Source organism: Geotrypetes seraphini, chromosome 1, assembly GCF_902459505.1.
Source record: "Geotrypetes seraphini chromosome 1, aGeoSer1.1, whole genome shotgun sequence".
Classification (NCBI taxonomy): domain Eukaryota; kingdom Metazoa; phylum Chordata; class Amphibia; order Gymnophiona; family Dermophiidae; genus Geotrypetes; species Geotrypetes seraphini.
The window spans coordinates 159280847-159301303 of NC_047084.1; the positions used below are offsets into that span (position 1 = coordinate 159280847).

At 41.0% G+C, this 20457-nt stretch overlaps 1 protein-coding gene across 7 annotated transcripts in view; it reads right to left on the minus strand.

Moving 5' to 3' along the window:
* The window catches only part of LRBA (LPS responsive beige-like anchor protein), a 1301884-nt gene that overhangs the window by 1053373 nt on the left and 228054 nt on the right, over positions 1 to 20457 (minus strand). For all 7 annotated transcript variants that reach the window (XM_033940548.1, XM_033940584.1, XM_033940558.1 and 4 more), the window contains exon 26: positions 18477 to 18657. In XM_033940548.1, the coding sequence (XP_033796439.1) occupies positions 18477 to 18657 (181 nt within the window). The remainder of the gene's footprint in view (positions 1 to 18476; positions 18658 to 20457) is intronic.

Genomic DNA, 20457 nt, shown 5'->3' on the forward strand with positions numbered 1-20457 from the left:
TTTATTGGAAAAATTTGGAAGATGACTGTTCGCCTTTCTCCTGTACTCCTTTTTGGAGTTCTCCCTCCTCATCATCCTCAACAGCCGGGTACGAAGGCTTTCTTGAGATGGTCGATTTTGTCTGCCTTAAAGTGCATTTTGCTGAAATGGCTGGAGCCAGATGCCCCAAATTTCTCGTTTTGGAGGATTCAAATGATAACTCTGATGACCTGGGAACGCCGGACTGTCCTGGCATTATACATGGTAAACGATTTGGACGGTCTTTTATTGATCTGCTGTTTTGTTATTTACTAACAATGTATCTGAAAAGCTTTCAAGAGTTTCCAAGTTTATTATATAAGTTTCCAAGTTTATTATATAATTTGATTAATCGCCTATCATAATTTCTAGGCGATGTACAATTTCATAAATAATCAAATATGGGGAACAAATCAGACAAACAATAATCATATCAAATTAAAAATTACAAATACAAACATTTTTATATATAGTTTAACTTATACATAAAAACTCAAAGCAGAGGGAAAATTATTAATGGGTTACAATCAACATTAATTTAATAACGTTTAAGGAAAAAACAATAGGAAGGGCAACAGATAAAATTTATAATGACATACAAAGTAGAAAGTAAAGAAAAAGACCAAATCTTTGAGATTTATTCACTAAAAGCATCTATAAAAAGGAAACTCTTGATGAGTTATCCTCTCATCAAGTCAGTGAAGTAATATAACCATAGCATGTTTAAAATCAGCACAAATTCGCTTAGGTTTTATTTTTATTTATTTTATTATTTATATACCACTTATATCCTAAGTGGTTTACATTCAGGTACTTTATCATGTTTCCCTATCTGTCCCAGTGGGCTCAAACTCTATCTAGTGTACCTGGGGCAATGAGGGGATTAAGTGACTTGCCCAGGGTCACAAGGAGCAGCAAGGGATTTAAACCCACAACCTCAGGGTGCTGAGGCTTTAGCTCTAAACCTTGCACGACACACTCCCTGCATATGTTAGTACAGCTCTGTAGGGCACGAAACACTTTCCTGGGTCACTAGTGAAGGAGGAGATAAAACCAATATTATCAAATTATGGTCTGACCAAGGAACAGGTTTTATTGCAACTGAGCAAATTGTCTGATAACTGAACTAGCTGTGCTTATGTTCATGCATGGCACTAGACCTAATGAAGGTGTGAACATTTAATGTCAGATGTGTTGAGTCAGCATGTACATTGAAACCATCTAGAGCGGTAGATTTTTAAAAAGTCATTTAATACTAACCAACCATTCTATAACAGACATTAAATCAACACTAGAACAATTTGAACAACAAAATATTAGGCAATCACCATACAACTGCATGGTTATTTAAGACTTATAGCTCATCTAAGAAATTTTGGATATCTAGAATGAATTTTGATATCAATATACATCCACCTGACCCATGAGGCTCATATTCCAAAATATAGAACAGCACCCTTAAATAATTATTGTAAGTCTTTTAAATTTATTTGATGTATGATATAGTAGTCTATGTCCTTCAGTAAATCCCTTTCTTCTAGTTGACACCTATGAAAAGATATCCCTCTTTTTCTCTTAATTGGGATAAGATATTATAACAGGGGTAGGCAATTCCAGTCCTCAAGAGCCGGAGCCAGGTCAGATTTTCAGGATATCCACAATAAATATACATGAGATAGATTTGCATCTCAAGGAGACAGTACATGTAAATACATCTCATACATATTCATGGTGGAGATCCTGAAAACCTGACCTGGCTCCGGCTCTCGAGGACTGGAATTGCCTACCCCTGGATTATAGCATCAATAAACATGCTTAACACTGGTGGAGTATAAGGTATAGGTGGGATAGAAAACAAAAAGAATCTCTCTTTTAAGGCAATCAAGAAATGAAATAACCCTTTTCCTCTAAGTAATTAAAACAAATAGCCTAGCTTGTTTGTCTTAAGGCAATGAAAATTTACCACACAATCTCTCATCTGCCAAGCACAGAATAATAAACTTTGCCAGATAAGCAATGCATACATTCTGTTCACTCACCAGCTGAGGCAGCTTCTGCTCTCAGTACTCCCTCAGGATTGCTCTTTTGCAACTCTCAGCTTGGGAGAAGTCACTTGTGAAGCTGATTCATCCTGGTCAACAAAGAAAGCAAAGTTGTTTACCTGTAATAGGTGTTCTCCATAAAGAGCATGATAAATCAGATACATTTCTTCCCACCTCTCCAAGAGGTGATGCTAAGCTATATATTTGGGTACCCCTTCGAGACATGCTGTGCAGGAAGGAGTGTACATGTTCAGGGGGGTTTTCTTAGTAGATGATGAGCTCAGAATTACTCCAGCCTGGCACTATCTGATGTCATTATCTACTTCTGTATCTGATTTATCCTACAGTCTTTAGAAAACACCTGTTACAGGTAAGTAACTTTGCTTTATTATCATGGAAAGAACAGGAGAGAATCTTCTATCGGTAAAAATTTTAATATTTACTACATCTGCTTCATAAGTTTCATTAATATGGAAGGTGTTTCCAACTTCATTTCATTTTTCCCCCCTTTATTTCCTTCTTTAAATATGATTCAATATATTTCATTGTGCCTGGTTTTTCCTTTATCGTTATTTCATTTTCCATGAGTACATTTGATATATATTTAATAAACTTTATAAAATAGGCCCCCAAGAATGGAACAAACTTCCATTGTATATATGCCAGCATGCAAATGTGAGCAATTTCAAGAGACTGTTAAAAAATTTTATATGATTAACTATGCAGTATGTTTGATCACTGGTTGCTTTTTTAATTTTTATGATAATTCAGTCATGTATGTATTGTTGGTTTTTTATTATTATGTATGTATTTGTTTTGACCCACTTTGTATAAAACGGGATATAAATAAACTATAAACTATCCTCCAGACAGACTGAACCCTGAGACAGGTGGTCTGGAAGAGCCCTCAGCCGAAGATTGCAACCTAAGCAAAGACACATCAATCTTCGTACCATGATCTGCGAGGCCAATCTGGAACCACCAGATTGACTTTTCCCTCCTGAGTCACAATCCAGTGTAATATCCAACCTATCATGGGCCAGGGAGGAAAAACATACAGTAGAACTCCCTGTGGTCACAACTGTACCAGACTGTCTAGGGCCCTTGCTTCTGGGCTCGAATCTTCAACTAAAGAATCGGATGGCTTTTGAGTTCTTTGCCATTGCCCTTAGGTCAAAATGAGGCTGACCCCAGCATTGCACAATGGCCTGAAACATTGCCGAGGACAGTGCCCACCCGCCTAAATTCAAGGTCTATCTGTTGAGGAAGTCTACTTGAACATTGTTGACTGCCACCATATACACTGCTGAAAGGGCCTGGAGATGACACTCTGCCCAAGGAAAGAGCAGGCGAGCTTCCTGAAAAAGAGAAGCACTCTTGATTCCTCCCTGGCGATTAGCATATGCCATTGCTGTCGCATTGTCAGAGAAGACTCAGGCTGCTTGGCCCTCCAGTCATCTGCAATTTCACCAGAGTTAAGCAAATGGCTTGCAGTTCCAATCAGTTGATTGACCATGTCTTTTGAGAGGGCGTCCAATGCTCCTGAATGGGACAATGGTTGCAAAGGGCTCCCCAGTCAAGGAGAGTGGTGCCTGTTGTCACAACCACCCAAGACGCAATTTGTAGCAGCATGCCCCTGGAAAGGGACTGTGGAAGACACCAATTCATGCTGGCCAGGGCATCCAAAGTCATGCTGGCCTGGAACTTCCTCTCCGACGTTAGAATTTATGTCGGGTGGCGAGAATTGGTCGGCCCCACGCTGGGGAAGATAAGCAGGGAGAGCTAAGACCTCGGTGCTGGCCTGTTCCCCGATTGCGGCAGTGGCGGCCTGTTCCCCAATGGTGGTGGCTTGTGGGAGGGCAGGGAGAAATAAAGAAAGGGGGGGACAGGGAGACAGAAAGAAAGAAGGGAGACGGAACACAGACAGAAAGGGGCATGGAGAGAGAAAGACAGAAAGAAAGGGCGAGCATGGAGAAAGAAAAAAAAAAAGAAAGGGGGCACAGAGAGAGAGAGAGAGAGAAAGACAGACATATAGAAAGAAAGGGGGCATGGAGAGAGAGAGAAAGAAAGAAGGGGGCAGGGTGAAAGAAATAAAAAGTTGGGGGAGGGAAGGAGACAAATGCCAGACCAGGGGAAAGGAAGGAAGGAAGGAGGGAGGGAGGGAGAAAAAGGAAAGAAAAGAGATGTCAGACCATGGAAATAGGGACGAAAGAAGAGAGAGATAGAAGGGAAGGGAAGACATGGAAACGTAGATTTTGAAAAGAAAGCAGAAAAATTGAATATTAAATTAATGCCAAAGATGGATGCAAGGCAAAAAGTGAAGACAGAGAGAAAAACATTCAAAGGACAAGAAGGCCCTGGAAACAGTTAAAAGCACAGAAAAATAAAGTCACCAGCCAACAAAAGTAGGGAAAATGATTTTATTTTCAATATAGTGATTGAAATGTGTCAGTTTTGAGAAAGGAAAGATATTAAACTTTAAATGTGAGGGCTGCAGAAAAAATAGGGTACTTGGAGGGCCGCAGAAAAAAATAGTTAATGACAATTTTGCATAAGGTAAAATTTTTTATAGTTTAAAAATCTTTCCTTTAACTGTTAAAAGAAAGATTTATAAACTATAAAGAGTTTTACTTTATGCAAAATTGTCATTTACTATTTTGGCCCCACTAAGGGTTTGAGTTTGAAACCACTAGGTTATAGGGATGAAAGAAGGAAGCTTGAGAGGTTAGGACTTTTTCAGGGATTTTTTGAAAAGTATACTCTATTTCTTTTCTGAAAGTTTTGTAACCTGGGTCGTTATCAGAAGGTTGGCGATTTGGTTGTCTATTTTTGCTGCTTGAGTAGCTAGGAGGCCATCATATAGTTTTTTCCGTTTAACTTCTTTGATTGGCGGGTGTGTGAATGGGGTGTGAGTTTTCCTATATCTGGTTGAGGTGGTTTGGATGAGGCGGTTGTTCAGGTAGGTTGGGCTATCTCCGTTTAAAGTTTTAAATAGTAGACAGTAGAATTTGAATAGTATTCTTGCTGGACTTGGAAGCCAGTGAGAGTTGAGGTATGCCTCTGTGATGTGGTCGTGTTTCCTCAATGAGTAGAAGAGTCTTAGAGCTGTGTTTTGAATTGTTTGTAGTTGTTTTGTTATTGTAGCAGGGCACGGGAGATAGAGGATGTTGCAATAGTCTAGTAGTCCTAGAATTAGTGATTGTACTATGAGCTGAAATTGTGTTTTCTCAAAGAATTTTCTGACTTGTCTTAAGTTTCTTATAACTGCGAATGATTTCTGTATTGTTTTATTGACTTGCGGTTGCATGGTGCAGCATCTGTCTATTATTATTCCTAGTAGTTTTAGGGTGGGTTGTATGGGGTAGTTAATTGCGTTGATTTCTATGTTGGTTATGGTTGGGGTTTTGTTATTTTCGAGGAGGATAAATTTAGTTTTGTCTGGGTTCAGTTTCAGTTCGTGATCTTTCATCCAAGTCATTACTGTTTTCAAGTGTTTGGTGTAGTGCTTCTGTCACGGAGGGCTTTGGTTGATCAAAAGGTTTGAGAATAGTGATGTCATCTGCATAACTATAGGAAGATAGGCCTAGTTAGTCTAGGTGGGCACCGAGGGAGGCAGTGTAGAGGTTGAAAAGAGTAGGGGATAGTAGCAATCCTTGGGGCACGCCGCAGGGGTTTGATCAAGTTTCTGATTTTTCTTTATCTGATTTTATTCTGTAGGTTCTGGATTTTAGGAATCCTTCGAACCATGAGTATACTTAATCTGTGATACCTATTGTGTCCAAAATTTGCAGTAGGGCGTTATGGTCCACCAGGTCAAATGCAACGGTCAGGTCCAGTTGTATGAGCATAATTTTTTTCCCTGTACTGAGGTGTTGTCTAGCAGTGTCCATGAGGGATCCTAATAGCGTCTCAAGATCTCAATACATATACTTTGATGGAAAGACGGGAGAGGGGAGATATGATAGACACTTTTAAATACCTATGTGGCGTAAATGCACATATCGAGAGTCTTTCATTTGAAAGGAAGCTCTGGAATGAGAAGGCATAGGATGAAGTTAAGAGGTGATAGGCTCAGGAGTAATCTAAAGAAATACGTTTTTTTTACAGAAAGGGTGGCAGATGTGGAACAGTCTCCCGGTAGAGGTAGTGGAGACAGAGACTACGTCTGATTTCAAGAAAGCCTGGGATAGGCACATGGGATCTCTGGTTACTGGGGATGGGCAGATTGGATGGGCCATTTAGCCTTTATCTGCCTTACTGCCATTGTGTTTCTATGTTACTAAACCAGTTTGACTGGTTTAGCAATGACCTAATTTGCCGACCCAGTGTACACAGTGGCCAACTGCATACTTTTCCGCACGTTAATACATTCTCCAAATCTGCTATGCAAATGACCTCATTAGTATTACAATGAAGTTATTAATATTAAAACTAGCCCACAGATCGATGTACTAACATCGCTTCACCATGCACTAAATTTAGCAGTTACCTCAAATGACATAAAAACCGACAGGTCTGCCATTTTTTTTTTTTTAATGGGCACAGATGTGCTTCTGTTACACACACACACACAAAATATCTGTCCTCATTATAGAAAAAGTTGTAGTGCCCCCCCCCCCCACTGACAACCGTAGGCTACCTGATGACAGCCACTGCCGCAATCCCCCCCTCCCAATGAAGGCCCCTGAAAAATAAGAGACAGGAGGGATGCCCACTCCCTCCTGGTTTGGCAACCCAGTCTTTTGCAATGCATGTAGGCCACCTGCCCCCTCCCCCCAACAAGAAAGACTCTCCCACCACCCCACCAAGTTCCCAAATGAAAGCCCTTGTGGTCTGAGGGGGAGTCAGCTCACAAACCTCCCCCCCAGCTCAAACGCACAGCGCTATACATCATCATAGAAATTCAGCAAGAAGGATGCTTAGTCCCTCCTGCCGGAAGTCGCACCTCTTCAAAATAGCAGGCCTTCCTGGTGCATTGTGGGATACACTGAGAGGGACCTAAAACTCTGGCCTGGATTGCTAAGGGGTAGAGGACTCTGATTGGCCCAGATACCTAACGCTTCTCCCATAGGAGGGACCTTAGCTATTAGGACCAATCAGAGTTTTAGGGCCCCAACCAGTGCATCCCAGGATACACGGAGAAGATCTGCCATTTTGAAGAGAAGGGCCTATCAGCAGGAGTGACTGGACATCCCTCTTGCTGGATTTCTATGATAAAGTACAGGGTGGGGGTGACTGAGCTGGGGGGTTCTGAGTTGACTCGCCTCAGCCCACCAGATCACCAGGGTCTTCTTTTGTGTACTTTGTGGGGTGGTGGGTGGGGGCCTTTGTGTCGTAGGAGGGGGCCTTTTTGTCGGGGGAGGGAATGTGGGAGGGTCCAAATGGCCCAGATGCACTACAAAAGGTTGTTAAGGCAGCAGCAAATGGACATCCCTCCTGTCTCTTTATTTTTTTTGGAGGGGAGTGCTTTTTAAATTTGGGTGTATCTGTTATAAGGCTCTTTTTGGTTTATTACCTTCTTATTTGGCATTTTATTTGAAACTGTTCACTTCATTAAAATTTACCAGAAATTCTAGTATGTTCCTCTTCCCTACTCCAAGGGCCTGCCGTTACAAGACTTTCTTGGACAGGACATTGGCATATCAAGCGGGGAAGATGAACTCCTGGATGATTCCGTTGATTGTTCAATCCAATTTTTATTTTACATTTAGGAAATTATTGAAAACTTATTTATTTGATAAACAAGATTGTTTAGACTTCAAGATTACCGTATTTTCACGCATATAACGCGCATACGTGTATAACACGCATACGCATATAGCGTGCGGGTCCAAACCATTTGTGTAAAAAAAATTTTATATAGCACGCACATGCGTATACCGCGTATGCTGCTATAACCTCCTCCCACTTACTCCCTCTTCTGGCCTGCGAACCGGCATTCTCCCCCCCTCCCCCGCAATCCTACATCCCCCCCAGCACCGCAAAGACATCGGTCGCTTACCCGATTGGGCACCGGCACCAGCACCAATGCACAGGACGTACCAGTGCCAGTGCCCGAAGATCCTCCCTCTTGGGGCTGGGCTGGGCTGGGCGGTGCGAGGGAGATCCTCCCTCTTCCCTGTGCCGGGCTGGACTGGGCTTTGAGCATTTGCGCATGCTCAAAGCCCTTCTGGTCTCGCTCTCTCCGAGATTCTCAGAGAATCTCGGAGAGAGCAAGACCAGAAGGCTTTGAGCATGTGCAAATGCTCAAAGCCCAGTCCAGCCCGGCACAGGGAAGAGGGAGGATCTCCCTCACACCGCCCAGCCCAGCCCAATGAGGGAGGATCTTCGGGCACTGGCACTGGCACGTCCTGTGCATTGGTGCTGGTGCCCAATCGGGTAAGCGACCGATGTCTTTGCGGTGCTGGGGGGGATGTAGGATCGCGGGGGAGGGGGGGTGACGCGAGCGGGGGGGAGGATGCCGGTTCGCAGGGGGGATGCCGGATCGCACTGAAAAAAAAAATTTGTATAATGCGCTCACACATATAATGCGCATGGTTATACTCGGTTTGTAAAATCGTGTATAACGTGCGCGTTATATGCGTGAAAATACGGTAGTTCTTTTCAGGTTCCACATTTTAAAAGTATTTTTTATTATGTTTTATATTTTAAAATGTATTTTTATCTGATGATGTATTTAACGATGTAGTAGTTATGATAGTTGTTTTTCGAAATTGTATTACTAACTGAAATGTTCAGTCTTACTGTGGTGAACCGCCCAGAACTGCTGGTGGGGCAGTATATAAGAAAATAAATTATTATTATTATTAAATTATTATTATCCATGTTGGTGGGTACAGCTTTGGGTTGGTGTCATTGGATGAACTGCAGTTGTCGGTGGCAGGGTGGTGCAGCATGACCTTTTTTTTTAATGGGGGCAGTATTGTGCATGTATAATATGAACATCTGTGCCCATTAAAAGAAAAACAAATTTTCCTAACTGAACGATGAGCGGCAAGTTGCTGCTTGAGGGCTTCTCCTGCTGCTCAACTGTTCAAACTTCCCCTACCAGCTCTGTAAACATTTGAAAGTCACTTTTCCAGCAACTGGTGTGGTGGGATTATGGTTGACCTCTGAGAAATTAATTTTAATACAAAGCAGTTGAGCCTCAATCACTGTGTTTTTAAAATCGGAGAAGGGATCGGCCCACAGTGATCCACTCTGTTTTAGCGACCATTTTTAGTGCAACCCAGTCTTAGTTCGAAGTTGTTAAATCACAAGAGGATTCTGAAAAATTGCAAGATGATCTTGCAAGACTGGACATCAAAAGGGCAGATAACTTTTGAAGTTGCTTACATTAATACGATGAATATGGGAAAGAAAAACCCAAACTATAGCTACAAGATGCAGGTTTCCACATTAGAAGTCACTGCATAGGAAAAGGATCTAGGTGTCATTGTTGAGTGCTGCGGATGCTGCTGGAGTCGGCAGGTTTGTCAGGACCATGGGAAGGGGGGGCGGCAAGGGACTAAGTGAGTTGGTCAGACGGCGGGAAGGGATGGGAGGGTCAGACCATGATGGGAGGATCTACAGGGGTTCGGGTGCATCGAGGAGGGATGCGACGCTTTCGGAATGGCTTCCTTAGTTGTTTTGCAAAGTTTATTTTTTAGTTCAAAGTCGTCGTCGCGGCTCATCTCTCGATCCCTGCCTGCTTAAAATAAACTTTGTCCGTCAAGTGTAAGGCATCCGGAGCCGGCAAGCCCGCACATCACCTTGGGGTCTGCGAGAGAGAGATCCGTTGTAAGCGAGCATGCGCACTCCTGCCGACCACAGACCTACAGATCAGGGATCAGGGAACACGGCAGTAAGAGTGCGCATGCGCTCTTAGCATTTTAGTATTATAGATGAAAGGCTAGGCAATTCTAGTCATCGAGAGCTCCAGGCAGATAAGGATTTTAAGGTATTCACGATGAATATGCAGGAGATAAATTTGTATACCACAGAGGCAGCGCATATAAATCTTTCATACATGTTTTCATTTTTGATCCTGAAAATTGACCTGCCTGGGGCTCTCGAGGACCATAATTGCTTACCCCTTTTGTGATGCACTGTTGGTAAGAATTCAATATGGAGGAAACCAAGAAAAGAAACACCACATATTAATATTTTTCCTCTAACTCTACTTTTCACTTCTCTATTACCCTCCAGGTACTTTAGTTAGATTGTGAGCCTTCGGGACAGTAAGGGAATTTTTCAAGTACCTTTCTTATTTCTAATCTTAATGTATATTTTCTGTAAACCGCTTAGAACCTAACGGATGTAGCGGTATATAAGAAATAAATTACATTACATTACATTAATAAAGAAAGGAAATAAAAGCAAAACGAGCAATCCATCTATAGCACAAACCCCATTCTGAGAAGCCCTAGCAAAAAGCAAGATCTGGTTATCAAGTGAATGGCTTGAGTCTATGAATATTTTAGTAAATTATCTTCACAAAATGTTCACCAGATATGGATGCAGCAACAGGACACTTCAAAGGCCTCCAACGTATGACAGACAGTAACTTGATCTCTGATTGAAGTTACATCACAACTTTTCAGTCCATTTGTAGGTACACAATCCCCATCTTAGTCTCCAGGCCAGTCTATTTTTGTTCTAAAGAATATCACCTATTCCTTCAACCCCCAATAACAATATCAGAGGATATTATCTATTATTCTCACATGGGAACTTTCAATGCAAGATAAAATAGTCCATACAAACTAAGTAATGAAAAAGATTTCACTTGAGTATAATAATAATTTTATTTCTTATATACCGCTATACCATAAGTTCAAAGCGGTTTACAACAAGATACATACCATACAATGAGGGTATGAGATGCAAGGGGAAAAGAAAAAAGTATTTTCTGGGATACAAGTTCCAAATGGAAGAGAACCAGGTTGCTTTGAATCAAAAGGATGTATCTAGTCAGAGATTGGGGTGCAAGGGGAAAACAATTTGGGTGGAATACAATTACAAATGGGAAGAGCATGAGTTAATCTAAAATCAAGAGAATTGGGGAATGGGATGAGGATAGCTGAGGGGATTGGACAAGAACTGTGATTAGAATTTGTTAAAAAGAAGGGTCTTCAGTGATTTTCTGAAGTCAGCGTATGAAGTGGCCTCAAGTATGGGTTTTACGAGCCATGTGTTCAGTTTGGCTGCCTGGAATGATAACATTCTGTCAAGGAACTTCTTGTAATGACATGATTTGGGATGGGTAGTTAAAGAGATTTATTCTGCGAGAGCTCTTATTAAAGCTGTTGAGGATGAATTGAGAGGCAAGGTAAGTTGGTAGCATCCCATAGACAGCTTTGTAGCTGATGCAGGCAAACTTGAAGAGTATTCTGGATTCCACCGGCAACCAGTGGAGTATCTAAAAGTATGGGGTGACATGTTCCCATTTTTTTAAACCAAAGATGAGCCGGACCGCAGTGTTCTGATTTAATCTCAGCTTGTTAAGTGTCTTCTTATAAGCTCCCAGGTATATAATGTTGCAGTAATCCAGCGTACTCAAGAAGGATGATTGTACAAATAATCGAAAGAATGAATCATCGAATAATTTTTTAATGGTGCGGAGCTTCTATAGGACTGATATACATTTTTTGAACATTAGATCCATATGCTTTTCCATGGTTAGGTGTTTGTCAAGGGTAACTCCTAATATTTTTATAGTTTGGTCAATTTCGTAATCTCGGCCATTCACTTGAATCGTGTTATCTTTTATCTTTTCATTGGGAGATGCCAGGAAAAATTTAGTTTTTTCTGTGTTCAGTTTTAGTTTGAAGGCCATCATCCAAAGCTCTATTTGCTTTAGGGTGTTGGTTAAGAAATTAATAAAGTCTGACAACAGACAAGTTAGTGGTAGCACTACAGTAATGTCGTCAGCGTAAATGTAAAAATCAAGTTTTAGGCTTTGTAGCAAGTGTCCCAGTGTGATAAGGTAGATGTTGAATAGGGTCGGGGATAGCGGGGAGACCTAGGGTAACCCGCAGTTGTTAGTCCAGCTGAAGGAGAATTTGTCTTCTTTGAATACCTGATAGGATCTGAACTCGAGGAATCCCTGGAACTAGTTGTAAGCGTTTCCTGTGATGCCTAAGGATTCTAAACAGTTCATTAAGATGGTGTGATCTACAAGGTCGAAGGCACAACTTAGGTCCAGTTGCAGAATCATCACACTGGTGCCTTGACTGAGAAGGGAATGTAGGTAGTTTAGAAGTGAGGCCATAATTGTTTCGGTGCTGAAGCCGGGTCTGAAACCTGATTGGTTATTCTGCAGTAACTTGAATTTGTCTAGGTAGGTATTTAGTTCAGCATTTACCAGACCTTCCATTAGTTTAGCAGCAAGAGGGATGTTTGCAACAGGTCTAAAATTGGCTATGTTGTTGGATGTTTCTTTGGTGTTATTTTTAATTGGAGTTATTACAATTTGACCCAAGTAGTTTAGGTTTGAAGTTGATAGGGGCCGCTTTCATCACATTTGGGGGGCAGGGGTCCAATCTGCAAAATGATTTGGCGTACTTGTTGTAGAATTTATTGAATGTTTGCCAGTCATTCTCTTTGATGTTGGACCAACTCATGTTGGCTTTAGATGCATCTGGGTCGTGGGGGATGACGTAGTCCCAGTGGGAGTCTTGAGGGCCTGATAGAGCATGTCTTAATTTTTTTATTTTTGAATTGAAAAAGTCGGCTAGGTCGTCTGCTGTAACTGTGGATTCTTCAGCCGGGTTTGTGTAAGAGTGAGTATCATACAGGTCATTGACTAGTTTAAACAGCTTGCTGCTGTTTAAGGAGGAATTACCTATTTTGTGGGCATAGAAGGATTTTTTCTTCTCTTTGGTTATGTTTTTATAGCTTTTTAGCATTTGGCGCCAGGCGTCCCTAGTCTCTGGAGTCCCTGATTTTGACCATTTCCTTTCTAACCTTCTTAACTCTCTCTTAATCTCAAGGAGCTCTAGGTCAAACCAGCCTGTTATGTTTCTAGGTCTAATCCTCCTTTTTCTCAGTGGGGCCATTTCGTTTAGGATGTGGGTGCTGTTGCAGATCCAGGAAGTCATGAATAAATTAAAATCCTCGTCTTGGTTGTGAATAATATCGTAGTGAGACCAGAATTCTATGGGGTTGATCTTGCCTCTGCTGGTGTGGAATTGTGTGGATCTGTTCTTAATTTTCATTGTGGCAGAGGTTGTTTTCCATTGCCATTCAAATTTGAAGTTACATATTTTGTGGTCTGACCACAGTGAATCAGACCAGGTTTCTGATATCCATCGAATAGAGGGATTTATTGAGATTATTGAGGACAGCGATACCAGGTCCAGTTGGTGGCCTTTTTTGTGAGTTGTTATCGGGGGTGAGTTAGGAAAGCCCAGTGAAGCTAGAAAGGACCAAAATCGCGATTTTACTATTCACAGTGACTCTCGGCGTTACATAACATCAGTTTGGCTTTATTATATACTTTTCAACATTTGTTGTGACATATGTTTTTTCCTTTTTCTACCATGGACCCCTGATGAAGGTTGTCCGAAACACGGACCGTGTTGGGTCCCCTGTTTGGTAAAAAGGTTTTAATATATAGTTTGGTTGTCACAATAAATTTTGCCTACATCGTTGTACATATCTGTAATCTAAATCTATCTTCAGAAACTGCTTAAAGAGAGTCTTATCTACATCAAATCCTTAGTAACTTAGAAAATGTCCAGACTACTCCTTATGTATCTCTAAATGTCCTGACAATTCGTATGTAATCCACCTTGAACCACAAGGTAATGGCGGAATAGAAATCACTAATGTAATGTAATCAAATCACAGTTGGAGTATATAAAAGTAATATTTATTTGAATGTACAAATAGTCTAAATTATATCTGTAGCCAGATAATTGTCTTTAAAATGTCATTTACACAGTTAATTTATCATTATTTAACAAAATCCAGCAAACATGCCATATCTTGTTTGCTTCTGTTTTGGCTCATGAGCTCCCTGCTGACCATTTGATCCTAATATAATGTTCTCTCCCCTCCTGATTGTACACATGACCAGCAGCCTCAGTTGTCATTTTTACACACCTTTCTATGGACTGGGTGTATGATAACCAGTCTGGAATCATCATGGGCTTGCTCAGAAACGCCTTGATCTCTGCTGTTGGCCTGGTGCAAGCAAGAGGAAGCTCAGAGACTCTGGAGCTCCAGTCAAGTACATAATTGGTGAGTGTAGTCGCCTCAGTGTTGATGGATGGTGTTTTCCTGGGTCTCATCTTGCTATCTCCAAGCTGATTTTTCTCATCTCCTTCACCTCTGATCTTCAATGTCTTTTCCACTGCATCTCTTTTCTCTACTGTTCCTCTTCACTGCTTGGAAATCCATAATCTCATAAACCTTAAAGCTATTGTGAGCCATCTGCTATATGACCCAGGACCTATTTCCTACTGAGCCAGATCCTATGACAAGACACCTGTTTTCATGATAATTACAATTCTATAATATCACAACATAGACAAAAGAAGTCATAGTCAAGAGCACATCAGGGATAAGGAGTATTGTCATTGGTCTAAAAGCCCCTTCTAAATATTTTTGTGAAAATGTGCAAAAAAATCCTTTTTAAATCTTTTTATCTATTTGTAAATGTACTTGCTCAAATAGCTGCCGGTCTCAAATTCAGAAGATTGGAACATATAAAAAGCAACTCCTGACTGAAACAGAGAGAGAGAATGTTCTGTTCCTGCAGTACGTTGTAAAAGTGGAGTAAAAAAACCATCCATGGCAACGTTTTGAAAAATCTAGTCCACAAGTTGCTGAGTTCGTTGAATTGCCAGCACACTTTGAAAACAATCAAGCAATAACGAATCCCCTGAAGAAGCCGACTGGTGAAACGGACAATGCCACCGTAGGGATCGAAGATAAGTAACCTTACATCGTATTTTTGCGGGTTGGAGATTTGTGTTGTAGTCTTTGGACTTGAATTGGTTCCAGCTGGTTTTTATATTGGTTCCAGTTGCTTTTTATATGTTCTGGTCTTCTGAATTTGAGACCGGCAGCTATTTGAGCACGTGAATATAAATATAGATAAAAAGATTTAAAAGATTTTTGCACGTTTTTTCACAAAAATATTTAGAAGGAGTTTTTAGACCAATGACAATACTCCTTGTTCCCGATGTGCTGTTAACTTAAGCTTTGGGCACAGGGCATTTGAGGTCTTTTCCCCTTTTGAAAACACATTTTGACTTCTTTTGTCTGTGTTTACTTTTTTTTATATTATTTGGTATTTTAACATGGTTAAGCTTACACTGTAGTTAGAGATATAATTACAATTCTATAGCCATAGTTTTGATCTTTGCTCAAATCTTTGTTCACTTCACAGCTGAGCTGAGAAAGATTAGGGTCAACCAGATCTTAATAAAATCAGGATTTATTTCCATTTCAGTAGCAGAATCCAGCAATTTTTCAATGGAACCTACCCATTTGTTGTTTAATGTCTTGCCATCTAAAGCAGTCACCAAGTGCTTGAATGGTAGTTCACTTGTGTGTAGGTTACAGACAATCCACACAAGCTTCCTTTGTAGCTTTTCCTCAACATAGTGCATCACTCCTTCCTCCCAACTAGTGTTTACATTACAGAAGTTACCGCCAATAACTTGACGAGTTTGTATGTTCCTCTCTCTTAGCCATGCAACCAAATTATCAGCAATTATTTCTACATGAGTCTTCTCTTTAGTTATTTTTGCACGTCTGGATTACTGTAATTCTCTCTATAAAGGCATAACTCAGAAGGAAATAAGACGTTTACCGATCGTGCAAAATACCGCAATCAAAGTTATATTCAACGCTAAGAAATATGATATCACGCCACTACTCATTAAGGCCCACTAACTTCCTATAGCACATACAATAGCATATAAAATCCTTTTATTAAATTCAAGATCTGCTCTAACAATTCTCAAGACTTCATGAACAGATTGCTCATTCCATACATTCCCAAAAAGTCCCTCCGTTCTGTATCTCAAAACTTACTTGCTATTCCATCCTTGAGACATCAATGCGATGCGCTCAAACATTTTCACGGTTACAACTTCTACCCTCTAAAACTCTACGCTGAACTACTTAAGAGAAGACACATCTTTAACTAACTTAAAGTCCAAATTAAAAATCTACCTGTTTAAGGACGTTTTTAATGTACAACCGTCCTATTAAGGACACGGCTTTTTTAAATTTTATCGACATACCTGACACCTGATCCCTTTCCTTGTGTTCTTCCCATTTGTGCTTTTTACTTTAAATAATGTAGTTCTACCGGTTTCCTCTTGTTCCAGTTTGTCTGTTCGTCCTGTCAAGTCTTTGTACGACAACCCAAAACTTGGGGCCTGTTTTACAAAACCGCACTAGTAGCTGCTGCGCAGTAACGGTCCCAAAGCCCATAGAGATTTAAAGAGCTTCGGGGCTATGTACTTTTTAACCTTTGGATGTACACCACCTTGAAATTTGATTTGGCAGTATAACAAATCTTAATAAAACTTGAAACTTGAAGAACAATATGCCACAGATATCTGCCTCCTGGCTCCATACAAACTGTGAAATGTTCCTAATTCACTATACCGGGATACATTTTGCCATTCTCTTCTGCCTTTAACATGACCCTGGTATCACAATGACCACCAAAAAAAATACAACTGATGAGATTCTGCTGCAGTTCCTCCTCAAACTGTACATCCAATTTTTTTCATGATTTTCCCTCGAGACCTCTTCATCTTTTTGGGATCAATCACAAAGAAGTGTCCAAGTAATGAGCCCTGTATCAATTTAGGCAGCAGAAGCAATCCCCGTTGTCTCTCTCAAACAAGCATGGTGTCTTAAATTAGCAAGAGCTATGTTGGTTATATCTTCTGTATTATATTTTGGTCTCTTCCTAGCTTTCTCTAGAGCAACAGGAGCTTCCTCCATTGGTTCTTCTGCCACATCATCCAAACCTCTCTATTCCACTCCAAGCACAGATCTCTCCACTATCTCTTACTTTTTTGCTGTTATTTTTTAACTCCAGACGTGCCACTCCTGAGCAAGGAGTGGCATGTCTGGACACTGAGTAAGGAGTGGCACAAGACTTCAACGTGACAGATTTGAAAACCATTTTGAAGCCCTTCACCACTCCATTGTATAGAGAGCCTTAAAGCTTCTTTTCTCTACGGGTTCCTTGAGACAGATTTTCAAAACGTGGTCCATGTCAGGACCCTCATAACCCTGAGAACTACCGTATTTTTCGCTCCATAAGACACACTTTTCCCACCCCCAAAAAGGGGGTGGAAAAGTGGGTATGTCTTATGAAGCAAATATAATGATTAACACCCCCCCCCCATGTGGTCCAGGAGTTGCCAGGCTGGAGTGGAGGCGTGGAGCACCGGTGGCCAGAAGTGGAGCGGCTCGTTTCCTTCCTAAGCAGGTGACTTTTTGTGCGCTGTTTGCATGTGCTGGCAAAGTCAACTTTTTTCTTTCTCCCGTCCGCGGTGTGTGAGGAGAGCAGGAGGCACTCCGAAGCCAGGCCGGAGTGGAGGCGTGGAGCACCAGCGGCTGGAAGTAGAGTGGCTCGTTTCCTTCCTAAGCAAGGTGATTCTTTTGTACACCTTTTGCAAGTGCCAGCAGAGTTACCGTAACTTTTTTTCTTTCTCTTATCTTTGGTGTGTGAGGAGAGCAGTATTTAAAATTTTGCACAACATGGCGCCGGGCTACATGACAACTAAGCTTCCTCCATACATGCCAAACAAGATGTGGGAGCCCCCTGGTTGTGCCCTTCAACTGCAAACCACCAAATGACGTTCCCACTCCCACTTTATACTGAGCCACTGGAATCAACTGCCCCCACAGATCAGATCACTTAAAGGACTCCAACCGCCACAGAGCCACTCAACTTGTACTCAAGCCCACTGCGGACGAACTTTGAGTGAGCCTTGTTCTCAAGGGAATGGTCCCTGACCCCCAAACTGGTAACTTAGGTTGTCCAAGTGTGTGTACTTTAAAGCAGTCTGCCCTTTGAAAGCAGACCCTTGACCTCAGAATCTGCGATCTCCCACAGTCAGAGCTGTCCCAAGAGTGGGATTCTCTGCAGCACCAAAAAGCCTCGCAAATGGTCCCAAAAAACCCCCAAAACAAATATAATTGAAAAATAAACATGAGCAGAAAAGATGAGACACAACTGAGGAACTGGAGGACAGCCCAGAAGGATGGGAACTGGAGCAAAAGAATGCCAATTAAGCTCCCTACAAGAATTTTCACAAGAAGGAATAGACTACCCACACATTCAGGAATGGAGTGTCTGTTGCACTAGAAGTCGCAACATTCTCAATACCAAATGAAAGAAAATATTTTTTTTTAAATCCACTCTTGCCTCCATTAATTCATTTGCCATCTTACCTAAACGAAGACACTGGCGTAAAATTCCTCCTGATGACATGTTCTTCTCAGCCTCAATTTCACTGAAACTAAGAGAGCTTGCAAAAATCAACACATCCACAAGGCTGATCAATCTCTGAAGAAACGTTATAGAAGTTTCAACAGACAATCCTTGAGTTGGTTCAATGTTTTCCAATTCATGCTACAAAGAGAATAAGTAGACATCTTACAACAGATTAATTTACATATAAAAACCTATCTTTTTGGAACAGAAAAAACATGCAGATTTCCAAAGGAAGAAAATAGCGTATTATCTCTAATAAACACTCCCTGCTTAAGAACATGAACACAATGAAAAATTTAATCCTCAGACCAAATCAGCATTCTCTCAATATTCGGCCACTCTCCACCCAGCATTGCTCTCCTTCCTCTCACCCAACAATGATTTGATCTCTCTTCTTACCTCATCTCAGGGTTATGATTCTAAGCTGATTTCAGGGCTTGAGCATCTGCACATGCTCAAGATCTGAAGCATGTGCAGATGCTCAAGGCCCCACATCAGCCCAGCACCATAACCTCAAGATGGCATGAGTGATCGATCATTGCAGGGAGGAAGGCTGGAGGAGAGAAATTCTTCCATTAAAAGCCCACACTAGATGTCAGAAAACAAGGTGTTTATAATACTAGCCTGGGCAATTATTATATACAAGAGAGTATTTGTAAAGAAAAGAACTTAAATAGATGTAATTCAGCATAAACCTCAGCAATCAAGTTTTGGTCTCTAAAGCAAAAATACAATTAAACGTCTTAGGAATATGGAACCCACATAATGCACTGCATCTGAAATGTTAAATAGGAGAAGGGGTTCTTTTACTAAGCTGCAGCAAGCACTAGTGCATGCTTACCTCACCTTAAAATGGCTTACTGTGTGACACAGTCAGGCATCCTGCGATAAATTCCAAATTGGCACACTCTAACCATGTTCTACAAAATAGTTTTTGTTTTTTGTTGGGGGGGGGGGGTATGTCAGGGGTGCAGAACAGGTGATCCTGACCAGAGATGTCACCTGTTCTTGGAGGAAACTCGGGACTCAGATGATAGCCATCGGAACTGGGGTTAACGGCAGTTAAAGAATAGAATGGGAATGGTGGTCGAAGTGAATTGGGGTGGAGATGGAGGTGGGTATGGAGAGGGATAGGGATATGATGTATTCCGCAAAGGCATTTAAGATCTGGTGTTAAATGATCATAATAATTACAAGTCAAAGATCTTGATGCTTTTTTGGAGTGCGTTTCTGTTTCTCTCTATGCTTATTTTTATCTCTATTTTGTTTACTTTAATTATTATTTTAATTCTATCTTTAAATTAGTTATTCATTACTTGTTGGAATATTTCATTTCTATCTCTACCTCTACCTCTGTCTTTTTATTTTTATTTTTCATACTGTTTCTTCAGGTACTTTAGTTAGATTGTGAGCCTTTGGGACAGTTAGGGAATTTCCAAGTACTTATCTTATTTATTTAGTTTTTATTTATTGTATCTTTAATGCATTATTTTTGTAAACCGCTTAGAAACCTCATGGTTATTAGCGGTATATAAGAATTAAATTAAAAAAAATTAATCAGCACATCCACATTACCAAGTGCTAACTGGTTAGCACAGGATTACCACATGAGCCTTTACCACTTGCAAAGCAGGTATCAGCAGAAGCAACAAATCTGGTTACAATGCTGAAACAGACCCAAAATCCTTTTTCTGCCCAGTTTCAATTGCAGCTAAAAGGCTATGGCCATGTTCCGGTTTTGGCCAAAACTGATTGTGTTTTCAGTGAACGCCAAAAATTTGTGTTTTGTCCCATGTGTCTCTCTCTCTATTCTGCAAACAGAAGTTGCTTCTCTGCCTGCCCACATATAGGTGCTCCCTTGGGCCTAGCTTACCAATCCCTGGCAGTCTAATGATGTAGTCAGGGCAGGAGTGATTCCCAGTCGCTTCTGGCCTATGC